The following is a 15,955-nucleotide window of genomic DNA, read 5'->3' as shown; positions in this document are numbered from 1 at the left end:
TGTTGTCATATGCAGTTATGACCACTTCTGTTTGTGGTCAAAAAAGCCACTTGATTCTGAGGTTTTAGCAATTTTTCTGTCTTTTTAAGAATAAGAGTCTCTTCTTCCTGAACCTAAATTAAAATTTTAACTGGCAACATAATTCTATTAATGTCCAACAGTAGTGCAGGAATTCTCGATACAGAAATCTACTATATCATTTGTAAGCCATTGCAATATTGTTTTAAGAGTGTACTTACCATGAGTAGATGCAAGAAAATAAAGCCAGGGTAGTATTGTCCCCAGCTGAATGGGAGTTAGCATGCTGTATATGAAAACTAAGATAGCAGACTCACTGAGTTATTGTACAGAGTTACACGGTGAAATACCTCTGTTTCTTCATTCTTACTGCAGAGTGCAAAGCTGCAAGTGTCCTTGCTGTGGTTATGTGACAGCGGCATGCCTTCTGAGCTACCTGAAACGGGCATAGACGAACCTGTAAGAAAAGTAAAGTAAAAGGGGTCATTGAAAACATATGAAAATTGCTGAATCACATGTTTCCGTACCTATCTCAGAAGGTTTTTTAAAGATGCTAGCTCTCAGATTCTTGCAGCACATTGCTTCTTATACTGATAATGTTTGCTAACAGCTTTCCATCCTCCTGAAGGTGCTTTGTCCTGGACTAAAGCGAAGTGCAGACCACATCCATTCTCCCATCTTCTGGGCTTCCAGGGCAACAAACTCAGTGAGTAAGCAGGCAACACCACAATCTGCTCTCCCTTTCTTCTCAATACAAATTTCATCATTCTTCTAAGAATCACAGGAGAGTTTTAGTGACAACATATTGCCTGTGAGCCAAGAGCTGTGAACCAGTGTCTCCAAGTCATTTGCAGACCACTCTAAGCAAGCAGAAAGTTCCCACAAATCTTACCTTTTACATAGGAAGATGAGTTAGGCTCCTTAAAACCAGTACTCAGATACAAGACAGCTCCAGGTGATTTCCTGTCATCTGTTCTTCTCCCAGTAGGAGAGGGTTGGTGTCCAACCTGAAGCAAAATGGAAAAGCCCTGACATACAGTCATGCTTCACTGTAACATGGGATCTATCTGTGACATGGCCAAGAGCATACTTCCCCTTCCTAGGAGTTCAGCTGTCTGTGTGCTGATGTGGTATGGGTGTCTAATCTTAGGTCAGACTGTTGTGGAGAGAGAGACTCGGGTGGAGGAGCTGGAAAAAGCCTGAGAGGGCCACCCCCAACCCCCCATCCCGACTCTTCCCTTGAGAGCTGCATTTCTCGTCCTTGTTGGGTTGCACTGTGGCTACGCCTGTGCCTGGCCATGCACCTCATGGATCTGGATCCTAACCCTGGCCCGTGGGCTGACGCTGTCATGACCCCAGACCTGTCTTATCACCACGGGCTTTGACAATTGGGATCCTGGCCTGACCCTGACTTCCATCCCCAGCCTGCCCTCCTCCCTGGTTGGGCCTGTGGGATGGGCCTTGCCCTGCCCAACCCCATGGGACCCCCTGATGCTCCCAGCCCCTGGACCCTAGGGAGCCACTGGCCCATGCAGTGTCGGTGCATGTGATCACCTCTGAACTTTTTCTGAGGGCAAGGGGGGCAGGTTTCAATGCATTCACCTGTGCCCTGCCCTGCAGATGCCTAAATACCTTAATGTATGAATAGTCTGGCTCAATGTGTTGAACATTTCTGGCAAAAACCCTACAGTACCAGCAGCAGCTATATGGGGACCAGGATCCCAATCCAGCTACTAAACAATGCTGTAAAAAGAAAATAAAAAATAAAAAAGAAAAGAAAAACCAAACTTACTTTCTCTGGTTCAAGAGGTGTCAGTCTTCCCTGGTGAGGTGTCCTCCTGCCAGTTGGTGTTGAGCTTCTGCCAAGGGAGCAGTTAGATGGTTTCTTTTCTTGATGTTCCTTTGTCACTGATTGCAAAGGATCAGCCCTTTGCACAGAGCTTTTTGTTGCCTGAAAGGTTTGGATACATTTATATTAAGCTGATATAAACATCTTCAAACAGCATTAAAAATCCTACAACAGGTGCATCATTGTTTAAAACTTTTATGAAAGTATTTGTGTATGTGGGCATACACAGACACACATGCATATTTCATATGTAATTCTCTATTTGGGGTCTTCTTTTCCTTCCCACCTTTCTCTTTACTTGGGCAACGATGTAAGTCAAAGTTAACCCAAGGCACACAGTGAGAGGCCAACAGCTACTCTCAGGCTCTCATCCCTCAGTCCCAACTACGCTGCCAACAGCAGCAAAGATATCCCTCTCGGGGATCCTGCAACTGAGCTGACCCCCATAAAATATATTGTGTGACAGTTCATTCTTACTTGCCAGTTGTCCACCCTTTTTACATTTTGCCATTATCAATCAAAGCTGACACAAGCCTTGCAGGACCCTAAGATAGATGCAAGCCACAGGAGGGAAATCAGATGTGAACAGTTTCAAACAAACTATAGCAGATTAACTGGAAAGACCACAGTTACTCAAAAGCACTTCCCCACGTTTTCTGGGAGACCTTAGATCAGAGCACAGAGGAAACATACAATATTCCTGCATGACCCCAGGAGGTATCTGAGATTTACACAATGACTGCCAGGGGTTGGAAGCTGCAAAGAAAACATTACATTGGTATGACAGGAAAACTTAGGCTGCACCCTTGTCTAGTCAAAACTTTGAAGGTACTGAACCTAATGTAGAAATGCCTGGCAGCACGAGACAAAGGCACTGTCTCACTGCCCACATTGTTGAAGTCGTTCCAGACATGACAAGACATGATGTCTGTGCCTGCCAGAACTGATAGCAGAAGACAATGCATCGAGCTGGTGAATGACTGGCAGTGAGCACATGACATTTAGAAACAAAGAAACATTAAAAAAACAACAACATAGAAATGGTATCAGGTACTTCGATTCTGAAATGTGTTGCACACTGGAGAGTGGCTGCTTGGGAAGGTAAGTGTGAGCAGTCCATTGAAAGAATATTTTTACCATCAGCATAATTTGGCCAAGTCCATGAGCAATTGCTCAAGGGACAGGGGACTAACAAGGCACAAGGACTGGAAGACTGCACAATTCCTTCTCTGATAACAGTCCCTATGGCCATTTTTTGACAGCTGTAAAATTTGCTTCATTTGATCAAACAAATTTAGGCAATCTGTTGTTGTTGTGGATCGTGATCTCTTATTTATGTTAATAAATGACATTCCATGAAATGGATGTGCTTACAAGGAATGAGCCAGGAAAGGAAACCTATTGCAACACCACAAAGTTGTAGAATTTTAAAAGGCTAAATATTTTCCTCTAAGCATAAAACATTCTGAGCAGGAGATAGGCAACTAGTTAGCTCTTTCAGACAAGGATGCTAAAAGGTACAGAAATCAATAGAATTCATTGTAAAAGGAATAAGATTTCTATTTTAAATGTGGAGATGTTTTCTGCAGGCAGACTGAATATGCCTGACTTCTCCAAATATAATCATGATTTCAAATACAAGTGAGTAGGCAAACTGTCAAAATATGCCTGGCATTTCAGCTTGAGACAAGTGGTATAGTACTAAAGACTTTTAAAACTATTTTTGATTAAGAGATATTATCTCAGAAATTGCAGACAATAGAAGGAAAGAGCTCCTAAGACATCATTTTGTTGCTAAAGATCTCAAGACTAAAACTACCAAGTGATGTAAAAGAACTTGAAAAGCCATTGCTGCAGTTTCACAGCAGTTCAAGCCAATCTCAGCCCAGACTGCTGGAGTCCCACTTCTCTTCCTCTGTCCCCAGCCACATTTCTAGCCCTTCCTTTAAGTGGCACCAGGAAGCACAGTGGGGGACTGACCTGGCTCAGCAAGTAGAAACAGGCAAAAATGAGCTGATTTTTCTGCCTGGTTGGTTTTGAGCCAGCCAGCTCACTGTCATCAGAAAGTGCCAAGAGGGCCACAGCAGCTCAAATATCCATCAGCTTCAGCCAGACACTAACATGTGGCAGCATTTGTTTTTTGCTGTGGTGTGTTTTAGAAAGAACATTGCAATTCAAGCTTTTAAAGAGCTACCTACACAAGACTTGTAAATAGGAAATACTTTATGGCAAGAATTTTAACACAGAGCTGCCTAGAAAGCTTATTTCAGAAAAGGAGGTCTCATCAGCTGTCTAAAAGCCCCCTCTGAAAAGTGTGTCCAGAAGTCAACATTTACTGATGCAATGGGTGGTGCCATAGCCAAGGGACAGAAACCTGTACAGACCTTAAAAATATAACGAGAAAAGGCACGTGCTCATTCTTTATAATTTCAAGAACTAACAAGCTCATGAAGCAGGATGTATTGGACTGCAAAAGCGAAGGAGAAGGATGAAGCCAGAAAGAAAGAAGAGGTGTTTCCATGAACATGGCAAGTTTTGTTCACGATGTATTTAAAGAACAACCAACTGAGTTGGGTGAGCCTCCATGCAGAACAGCGTTAGTAAAGGTACTTCAGCTTGCTACATATGCCACTGTAAAAGCTACTGATTTCATTTTTTTATGCATCACATAGATTACACATTTTTAAATACACTAGCATACCAATTTTTAAGGCAATAATGTCAGAGGAATAAAGACAGGTTTAGTGAATTACGTGTGGTTTCTGTTTTCATACAGATGGATGTCATTCTAAGAGATTGTTTCATAAATCATAGCAATCACTGTAACCCAGGCAACCACTGCAATTTAGCTCTACACTTTTTAAAGACTCAAGTACTAAGTATTTGGGTTAATCACACATGATGAGGTTCTTGATAAAGATTCTCTCAATTCCATCACTTTCATAAACAAAGTCATCAAATTATCTCAATAAATCTTTTTACTTTTCTTCCTCAGAAACATGTGAGTTGCCAGTAAAGGAAGCCCTTGGTACAAAGGGTTGGCAGGGTCGGAGGAAGAAGCAGCCTCCAAACATGCACAAGGCAGATCAACTGGGTTTTATCTCCACTGAAAACCGAATAAAAATTAATCAGCTGATTAGCTGGTGACAACAAAACAAATGGATTTTAATTACAAAGCAAAACTTCAAAACTAGAAGAACAGGTAGAAAGCAGAGGATGCCAGCTTATTTTTTATCTTTGTCACAGGAGCTAGTGAAGTACAGATTTGGCACAGATTTTGGGCATCGGTTTAATGTTCCATTTACCTGAGCCTTCAATTTCGGATTCAAACAATTGGCACCTACTGTATTCACCGCAAGGCTGCCTTCTGCATTCAGACCAGATACAGAACATGTGTCTCTGTCAAACATTTCAGAGTTCACTCAGGACACCTGGGCACTATGCCCACCAGTCTAGCTCATGCTTGTGCTGGATTCCAGTTGGATTGGAGCCAATGTTGGCTGGCTGGTGAAAGCAGAGAGAATGGTGAGCCCAAAAGTCTGCTGTCCTCATCTTCCCCCTTCTCAGAACTGTTGCTGAAGCCACAATTTTTTTTGCACATGGCTGTGTGCCACAGGATGAAAATTAACTCACTGGGTCTTAGGGAATCTCTATGTAGAATAAATGTTTCTGGCTTTAACTCATTTCACAAGGATACTTGAGATGTTCAGATGAAACAAACTCTTTCATACCTTGAAAATTTCTAGGGTAAGCTATCAAAGACAGCTTTTTGACTTTACTGGCCCCTTCAACTGCAGGTAGTATATTGCCCATTACTTGTCTGGTTAGTAACTCTGCCCACCGCAGAACAGAGGAATGGAGACATCCCAGCTGCGGAAGGGACTGGGGAGATCCGACGTCAGTACAGAACAAACAAAACAATTCCCTGCAGTTGAAACCCTGCACCTTCTGAGTTACAAACAACATATATTGCTTAGAAATATAGCCAGTCTTGAAGACAGGCACATAATATCTGCAGCCTGTTTGAAGCCACTATTTCACACATGACTGATTCTGCTCTTTTAAGCATATACAGTTTAGAGTTGTTCTTATCATCATCTCTCTTTCATATCCGGCACCATGCAGGATTCACCAAAGCCGCTGTCTAGCGACTTTCAAAACACACACTGTCAGGATCACTAGAGTGGAATAGTTGCCTCCTTTCTCATCTGACAAGTTTTACATTTGATTTCAATCCCTGAACAGGCAGGGAGAGTGGTGTGTATGTGAGCTAAGTTTTGCTTTAGCCAGTGAAATCAGATTAGTTTCCAGTAAGTAGGAGGAATTTCAGAGACTGTTCACTTGAACAAAGCACAGATTTCAACTAAATGTGAACAAAAGGAAGAAAGGAGACTTGTAATATTAAAGATGTTCATAATAAGAAACAAGAAATACAAAGCCAAGAGAAAGGAAAGCACAACAAAATATTTAGATATCAATTGATTCTAAACAATGAGATGTGTAAGAAATGTGGTAAACCGGCTGTGGAGAAACAGTCATAGAAATACCAGCCAGAAACAAGCACCTCACTTGACATAATGTGTTAACTTGTCACAATTTGTAAAAAGCTAAGTGATTTTCCCACTGACTTTATCAGGTGGAAGGCCACCAGTGCTTATTGGCAAGTAAAGCCCTTAATGACAAAATACTGGATTTATGGTTTGCTGAGGCAGGGTATGGTGATTCCCTCTAAAACCAATCTGTGAAGTTGCTGGTATAATGAATTCAGAGCATACATGCGAATAACAGGCAACTCAGTTAGGTCTGGAAAAGGAGAAGTTGTTTTGTTTCCTGCTACTGCAAAACCAGAAGAAAACCTACAAGCTAAATTGTGCTGAGTGACAGCACAAGCCCACTGCAAGAAATTATGACCACGCTTATACAGATACTTTCATTTGCACAGATTTTGATTCCAAAGAACATTCTCTTAAATAAATAGTTGAAACTGTGGAAAAGTGACTTCTGGCAATAGGAATGCATACTTTGTTATTCATATCTCTAAAGAAGTGTTTTTGCAAAGATGTCTTCGGCCCCACATGACAGACACTGTGGCTCCTGGGATTATCTCTCCATGATCTTTCTTCCTGTCTGGATGATGATGTTGTCTCTCGCAGAATAGCTTCTGCAACCTAGTGAAGAATTTGTTATAAATACATAATTGCAAGTTCAAGTCACAGCTAGTAGAGTCATATAACCCTAAAAGCCACCTGCTTTTCTGTTGTAATAAAAAATATTATATTTAAACACAATGAATGAAATTCCACATCTTGTTCTGCTAGGGACTGAAACTCCCCAGTATCAGACACAAGAATGTTTATATACGGCATCCTAGCATCTTTATATACAGCATCCTAATATTACTTTCACACAGCAAAAATCTTCAGTGGCTTAAGCAGTAGTTCTACACCAGTGAGTGTCCCAAAGCAGTAGAAATAATACAGAAATCTGGCCTACTACAGAAGTCAATTAGCTTTTTCTTATCCTTGCTTTTATTGGAATCTTTATGGTTTTTCATTCTGTACATGTGACTCTAATCTTTTTTTCTGACCTTCACAATCTATAAAAGAATAAGCCATATGAACAGGCGGGTTTGGGAAAACTAAGAATAAAGTGAAATGTGACTTGAAATTACATTTTCAATGGAACTTAATAGTGTTAGGTGGAAAATCTCATTAACAAGTACATTAAAATCAAATAAAAAGAAAGAACAAAACTTCTTCACTCCATAAAGCAAAGGACAGGTTAATTGGTGGTAGTAACATCTTTTAAAGATACATTACCAGAAATTAGATTTGCAAATTAGGGAAATACCTAGGAGTAAATGGCTCAATTTTATTTTCTCCTGAGTTGAGCCACTCTGTGGAAGAGTAGGATTCATCTCACCAGACTGCACCGTCTAGAAGATAATTATTTGTTCTAGTCGCCTTGACACACATAGGATGAAATTGATCCTTCTTTAAAGGCACATATTTTCCATCCTTGAATACACAGGGAATTAAATGACCCAGTCAAACTAGACTTCTGTCTTTTGAATTCTAGCCTGAACCATTTAACTTCACCAAGACTTGCTGTCTCCTGTGAAAGAGATGGGTAAAAGCATCCTTCTCCCTTCTTTTAACTCCCTTAAATGAAGTTACCCAGTTACATAGTAATGTAACAAGTAACCCTACAAGTATAATAAACAAATTGGGTACCAAATGAGAAATTACAAAAGAACCTGCAAACCTATGATTAAACCATTTTGATTTCAGGAGGTCGCCAGAGACATTCACACTAGCCAGCTATAATTCCCACCCCGATTATCCTCCCTGCTCCACCCCACTGTAATGCCCATCCAGGAATCCCAACTTGTGCCTTTGTAAGGCAGGCCACTGACAGCATTTTTGTCCCAGAAAGTTTACAGCACAAAATAAGAACTGAAATGAGATTTAATAAAAGGTCCTACCATATCTATTGAAAAGGTCCCACTATATCTATTGCCAGAAACCAGCCTGCACCTAGCTGAAGAGCTGATTTATCGAAAAGGTGAATGGCATTATATATATATATACATACACATAAATAGTAGAATTAATTTCAGAGGACTTTTGTTGTCTAATTTAGGTACTGAATGTAAATTAGTTATCTAGCCTTCCTCCCTAGGTAGCGGAGGGAGACATCAGGCCTGATGTGTCTAAGACAGTTTGGCTGAATCACCTTGTAGAGGTGCCCCCCACATGAATATCTAAGGCAAAGTGGTAGAGGACCACACAAAGAATGTACTTTAACATGGCTCACTACAGAGCTGATTTTTCGCCCTTCAGGCTAAGCATGGCAGAAAAGGTGGAACAGTATTCACACATGCCAGCTCCAAAGAAAAACTACTCCTGCATTTTCCAGATAGTACTAAACAGATAATATCTTCCAGTACCAGGATCTCTGATTTTCTGTCCATGAAATTCACAGCTTTGGGGTTTTTTTCTGCTTTTTGTTTCTGATGTCCTGAAACACTGAGCTCATCTCGAAGCTCCATGTTCTGTCTGGTCAGCATCTCAACCTGGTCTCTCAGCTTGCTGTAGGCAGCGTGCCAGCAGGACTCATTTCTCTTGAACTCCTCCTGCAGTCCAGCAATCTGCTGTTTTAATATCTATCAGTAGAAAAAAAGTGTGCGATGTCATTCCCTGCTCTGCACTAGGCATGCTCACCTCACCCATCCAGAAGGAAGCATGGAGTGTTTTGCTCTGATTAAAGGTCTACAGCAGGGGTCCTCAAACTATGGCCTGCGGGCTGGATACGGCCCCCCAGGGTCCTCAATCCGGCCCCCGGTATTTACAGAACCCCCCCACCAGGGGTTGGGGGGAAACCAAGCAGCCGCAGATGGCCTCCTGCCACTTCATCCGCGCGCCGGCCCCCTGGTTAAAAAGTTTGAGGACCCCTGGCCTACAGTATAAAGTTCGTTGATATAAAGGTTTGCAACATAAAAAGAACGTCTTTGAAATTATTTCTTCAAAGAAAAAAACAAACAACCCCCCCAAAAAAAACCCCAAACCCTCCCAAACCAACAAAACCCCACTATCCTCTAAACTCCTATATTTAAAACAAACCAGTTGTTACAAAGTGAGCCGAGAGAAATCCTTGCTGTGTGAAGGAAAATCAGGAAATGCAAACTAATCATGCAAACAAACATCATTAAATGGAAATGTTCTCAAAACAAGGCAGGAATGCAGGGTAATGGCAAAAGTGTCAGTTCATCAGAGCTTCATGTGGTGACAAAGGTACTTGAATATTTAAATGGTCTTTACAAACAGCAGGGGATTTCAAATATGTAATTTTCAACTCAGTTCAGTAAAATGAAAGTAATGACATCTGAGGCATTTTGGAGAGGACTTTTCCATATGCATGCATCTCCATTATATTTCTCTACTCCCTTCTCCTTCCCTCACCCATGCTGAAGCCAACACTGGATACTGCAAATGGAATATTGGTGGAGTTAAGCTAGAAATGTGCAGCTTGCACTGTAATCAATGAATCGTCACATTCATCCCTTTCCAACTTTCCCTTCACTTCTGTATCTGCCCACTTGTGACCCAATCACCATCCTTTCTTTGCTGTGAGCTGCCTGGTTAGAATTTGGCATATCCATCAGCCATTTTCAAGAAGAAGCAGACTTCTGAACTTGAGAATCACACAGATAAGTGACTCAGAAAGTGTTTCGTAATTGCTTTGTGGAAAATTAAATTTTTGCACTCTCACTCATGTTGTCAGGTAGGAACAAATATCAAACTTCATCTCTAGGGCTAAGACCTAGTCAGGAACCACAGTTACTCCCTGGTAGAAATTCTAACACGTTTTTTTTAATCACAGGTGGAAAGAAAGCTGATGTTTCAATATTGTGCAGAGAGGACATTTAAATTATTTTTATTCAAAATACTAAAATGACCTCACTGAAACAGTTAATAATTTTCTGTTCTAAATGCTACCTCTAGAGAAATATGGAACACAAGCAGAGAAAACACTCACAATGTGTATGGTACAAAAACATGTATTTCAAAAATATACAAATGAAAAATAAAGAAAGTATAGAAAGTTTGAACAAAGTACTATCTTGCTAGTTTTATTTTTTCTGAAAATTTTCTGGTCAAGAAAATAATTGAAATTGTCAGTATGCTGTCAAATATATCAGATTTAGACATCCTTTTGCAGCAGAACATTGTTCCAGACATTTCTGAGCCTTACCATTGCCTATCCTTTTATCCTATAAAAATATAGCTTCTAGCTGCCCCCTTTATTGCTGCCTCACATGGCTCACCATTTTTTTTCTTCTCTTTATCAGTGTTTCCTCTAGAAAATTACTTCGTCATATTATGTCTAGCTGTTTTAATAGGGATAATAGCTAGAGATATTGAGAGATTACTTTATCACTAAGAAGGCTGAAATAGAGGATTCAAACCTCTAGAATCCCCAAAAGGAAACCACAATAAATGACTCGGGGTTGTTATTAGGCAGGTTAGGTTGTTAGATACACAGCTAGATATGATCAAAATACCTCAAAGGCAAAGATCAGGATAGTTTAAAGAAAAAAATCAACAAACTCCCAACTCAGGGATGAGAATAGAGAACGATGGCCAATACCTCTGTGCCACTGGCACAATGGCTTCTTATATGAAGAAGATGTAAAGCCCGCTGTGGCAGGAGTTGGAACTTTTTCAAGGAGCAGCTCAGATCTGGGCAAATCAGTGCAAGGAATTATAAGTAAAATGGGAATTTCTCAACCTTTCTTAAGAAATAGAAAGAACAACCTGGGGTTTTTTTCCTTAAATAAAGTTGGATGTGCATTTAAAACACAAATCAAAGCAATGTCCTGTTAACATAAAACATATCAATTGTATATACAGCTGTCCTCAATAAGTAGCACGAATAATTGGCCATCTGTGGCAAGTGGAAGGATTCAGGTACTACCATAAGATGCCTGCATGGAAGGATATTAATTGATGAGAACTGCATATTTATTGTACAGAAGACAGCTTACTTGTATTTCTTCCAATTTCACATTTTCACCAGTGACTGTAGCTGTCCCTTTGAACTTGCTGTGGGCATTTTTTTCTTTCTGCAGTGGGTGCATTGCATTGCTATTGTATTCCAAAGAGTGAGTCAGCTCCTGGCTCCTGACAGTCTTAAGCTGGTCCATTCGCGCTCTGTTCAGAAGGTAAACAAAGAATATGGAGTTGGCATAAAGACTATAATGAAGGACCCTTCTTTGGGCATGATTTTTGGAGGGCTTGGGCATGTCTCGTATATGCTGATACTGCTGGGAGTGGCAACAAGTTATCAGCACCTGTCAAAATCTAGGTACTTCATCACTGGGAACACTCATGCAGTTTATTCTATTGAGCAGAAGAAAACAATTTGTGTTGAAATTTTCTGACAACATAATGACCATGAACTTCGAGGCTTTGAAACACCTTTTCTATTCAGAGAACGCTAAATTAGGGCAGATCCGCAGAAGGCACAGCTTGTTCCCCGGCATTGCACCTATGAAGCACTTCATCATGCAAGGCTGGGGACTGAGCTGTATTTCCAGCAGCCTCATCATTACTACAAATCAGAACAGCCATGGACCTGAACGAAAGGGGGTAAAGTACTTTACTTTCCATAGGTAAATATATTCCAAGAGTTAAATGTTGGAGCTCAGCATACAGAAGAGATTTTACCTTTGAACTCAATGGCTCAAGGCATGAGTGGTCTGGAAGTGCACTTAAAAACTCAGCAAGAGGAGAAGAGTATAAATCTTTATGTATCCTCAAAGTATATTTGTATGACTATGATCTAACAGCTTAGTTCAGTTTTAATATGATATTAAATTATTTGTTAGCTTCCTGCTTCAGCTCACTTCATGACCTACAGCCACCATCTGGCCATCACTATTAATCAAAAAGCAACACGAGCTGCAGGAGGCAGCCATGACCTCATGTGTTCCTCCTCTCAGTGATGAAGTTTAGCACTTCAGCAGACAAACATGAAAGTTCTCAAAAATACTAAGGGATAAATGAAATCCCCATACCCTACTGCTCTTTACAATTCATTATCTAATTTTTATCCTTTGGTTGTTTTCTATCCTAAATAAGCCTGTCTAATATTCTCATTAAGGCATGCTAAAGACTCAGCAATAGTCTATAGAAGTATTAATTCTTGTCACATTAACACAGTTGAATTAGCCAATATAGCCCCCGCATGATTAAGTCCAGCCTACCACTGCTCCATATCCAGACCAGTTGCCCTGAAATACAATGATCCAGAACAGAAGTGTAAGATCTATACATAACACCTTCCACTGAAAAGTACTGTCTTAAGTTTTTTGCACCCTGTAAATAAAATCCAGGTAGCTATCCTTCCAGCATCTCAGCTGATACCAGCATCTTTGGAATCACACAAGACTTACATCTGTACAAATAAACTAATGAGAGCTGGAGCATGACCCCAGGTGCACAGTGCAGAGCGCTATTTTGCTAGCATGACCTCTGGCCTTCGCCTTGGCCATCCAGCACCACACCGGGCCATGCCAAGCAAGGTCTGGAAGTTAGGGCAGGCCAGGGATCAGGTCCAGCAGACAGCTCGGATGCAACCACATTGGTCTGCAGGGTAAGACAGCTTAGTCATCTGGAGGTGTTCTGCTGTGCCTCTGCCTCAAGGCTAGAAAACAGATCCTGGCCTGAGGAAATGTAATAACCAAAGACACTAGGAGCACACACCATAATTCTTTCGAGCCTCTGAAAATCCATTCATGCCCCAGCTATAAAACACAAATAGGAGCTAGATGCACATCAGATATCTAAAATACATTAAAAAGGCTAAGCACTTTGTGCTAAGTCAGGTTTTTGCATGCATCCCAGACACACCTCTGTGAGGCACATCACAGCATACTGGCTGCGAGGCAAAAACACGCATGACGCAAAAGTCTTTGTTCCAAGACAAAGTCTTTTAGTGAAATGTAGAAGGGGAAAAAAACTCCAACGTGTTGGCTACTGCTGTTTGTCCAGAAAGAGTACAGGTTCAATTCTAAAGGAAATTATGTATTAAAAATGGCAAACAACCCGCCCGTTCCTGTTGAAGGGACAAGGAAATAACCAGACTGAATCCTCTGACTGATGCCAAGAGCCAGCAGCAACTACCTCAGTGCTGCAAGGCTGGAGCCACAGGCTGCTGCCTGGAGCACTGCTCAGGCTCCATTAGGCACCAGATGCACACACCACACTACATCCCAACAGCTTTCACCATCTTGCCTACACTGTTTGTGCCTGCAGAGGTCTGAAAACAAAGTGCTTGGAAACAAAAGAATGGATAGACTGGGCAGGTCCAGGCATGCCATGCTGCTCTCAAAATCATTTTTGTTGCTTCCAGCAAGCACGAGTTGCCAACATGGCATAAATGAAATGCTACCTATGTGGTGGCCATCTTGTGTTCCTGATAGGGTTACTGGTTTAAAAATGCAAAGCAGATTCTTGGATTGCATGGTTCAGCACAGGGCCAATATAGTCAAGGAGGATAAGCTGCTTTTTGCAATTAGTTTTAGTTCATAAATTACAAAAAGTGAGCAAAAAGATGTATACATTATACCAGGCAGGCATTTTTGGATAAACATCTGTGTGGAAATGCTAGGGGCTACTATGGCTAATGACATGAATAAATCCATGGAAACCTCTTAAAAAAAGCTGCACTATTACAAAAAAATCAAAGCCATGTCATCTGTGAGGCAGCACTGTCAGTAGGCAGCGAATGCAGTCCTGGCAGAGTGCAGCACTGCAGTAATTCTGCACCAGTACATCACTCCACAGCTCAAATTTACACCAGTAAAAGTAAGAGCAACACCTAATTTCATTAGCAGTTTTATGAACTGCCAAATCCCACAAATATTCACATCTGGAACACTTATCACAGTCAGTTGGAGATCATCTTTCAATATGTTTGCAAGATCACAAGCAAGAAGGATCCTTAATGAAACTATTTATTCTTAAGTCATTGAAAGTATTTTGCTGAAAGGCAGCTATAAGAGGAAATTATACAAACCAATAAATGTAATTCAGAAATATCCTTTGGCACTAATCCCATGGTCTTTGAAATTAAGAGGAATGGACAAGCAGATGTGAAAAATATTTTTTTACTTTGCATTACATATTAAAACAAAAATCCAAATCAATAAATTATGCTAATTTGGCACTAGTTAAGAACTAGGCTTGAAATGCAAAGAGGAAAATAATCTCTCCTGTGTTTACAGTAGATGGTACCTAGTAACTTCTAGCAGATTTCATCACATTAAAAATACACATTTGATTTTATTGTGAGCATGCTCAATTTTTATTAGAGGCATTTGCATAACCTGTAGTTACAGTTGTGAAGGCACTTCCATTTCAAACCTCATAGATTCAAATCTTATTTCTTGCAGGGATTTTGTGGTAAGGAACTATTTTACTTCTATGAAGATGTAAAACCAAACCAAACCAATTTTCAGTATTTAATAATTACAAATTACAAAAGTAACTCTCTTGAATTTTCAAGTTCTTAATTTATATGGTACCAAATGCATCCTCTAGTCTGAAGACAGGTATTCCTGAAATAACAATGCTGTGTCATTGATAAATGCTATATACTTTTTGTTAACTTCAGAAATATGGGTGCACGTCATGTGAATGAGTTATGAGAATATGAGATATTTACCCTTTACTCCATCAGAGGCACAATGCCATAAAACAACTTATCCTGAGTTCTTATTCATTTCAGTGTAGTCTGAAGTTGTTCAGCAACTTTCAAAAAGCATTTGGCATTACTGAGCTTTGAGATGCAAACTGCATTAGTATTTTCAGAGTTGGCCCCCTTCAGTTAGGTGCTTTACTTTTAATCTAGACAGCTAAATAAGCGTTTGAGTTCTGAGACAACATAGATGCCCTCAAAAAGAAGCTAGCTAATAAATAAGAATTAGCAACCTGATTTTAAGGATCCTAAAGGAAATACTTGCCTCGCTGCACACACAAATCAATTTCTGGTGTATACAGATTTACCTGTGAAAATGCATTCCTTTCTCTTGTTCTCTCACCCTGTTCAGGGCAGGGGTTCCTCTGCTATATATGCCATTCTCTAATCCGCTGGTAAGGATGCTCTGAGTTTCTTCTATAAAGACATCTGTGTTAGTACACTGAACTTTGTGAATACACATGAACACTCTCTATGTATTTAAAACCACAGGCTGCATAAGCGCATTAAGCTTTATTGCTTAATCTATAAAAAAAAATTAATATATCTTTGCCTAATTGTGCAAGTATTCTATTCCTAGCACAGTTCTTAGCAGTGCAATCCAAGCCCTACAAAGCGTGATAAGTGAAACGGATTTGGGGATATATTGGTGTCGGAAGCCAAATTCCTTTTCAGGAATGTGAATGTCACGTGATTGTTCAACCTTATTTTGAGTATAACTTTCTAAGAGGCCTCAGGAACCCCTTTTTAACAGCAGCCTGACACAGAGTGTGCTTAGCAAGTTGTGAAAGAGCAATTGAGAGCCATCAGAACAGAGTATTTCTG

The 15,955-nt window shown here is 40.4% G+C and overlaps 1 protein-coding gene across 1 annotated transcript in view; it reads right to left on the bottom strand.

Annotated features, from left to right (window-relative positions):
* Positions 1–15,955, bottom strand: part of LOC106113018 (centromere protein J-like) — a 41,534-nt gene that overhangs the window by 9,096 nt on the left and 16,483 nt on the right. Inside the window, exons 8-14 of the mRNA XM_055811210.1 lie at positions 15,439–15,547; positions 11,415–11,580; positions 8,817–9,032; positions 6,889–7,035; positions 1,811–1,969; positions 911–1,025; positions 369–475 (exon numbers count right to left, since the gene is read on the bottom strand). Of these exons, the coding sequence (XP_055667185.1) occupies positions 369–475; positions 911–1,025; positions 1,811–1,969; positions 6,889–7,035; positions 8,817–9,032; positions 11,415–11,580; positions 15,439–15,547 (1,019 nt within the window). The remainder of the gene's footprint in view (positions 1–368; positions 476–910; positions 1,026–1,810; positions 1,970–6,888; positions 7,036–8,816; positions 9,033–11,414; positions 11,581–15,438; positions 15,548–15,955) is intronic.

The sequence above is a fragment of the Falco peregrinus genome, chromosome 7, assembly GCF_023634155.1.
Source record: "Falco peregrinus isolate bFalPer1 chromosome 7, bFalPer1.pri, whole genome shotgun sequence".
NCBI classification, from domain to species: domain Eukaryota; kingdom Metazoa; phylum Chordata; class Aves; order Falconiformes; family Falconidae; genus Falco; species Falco peregrinus.
Note: the sequence above shows the minus strand (reverse complement) of the source record. Positions and strands in the feature narration are given on the sequence as shown.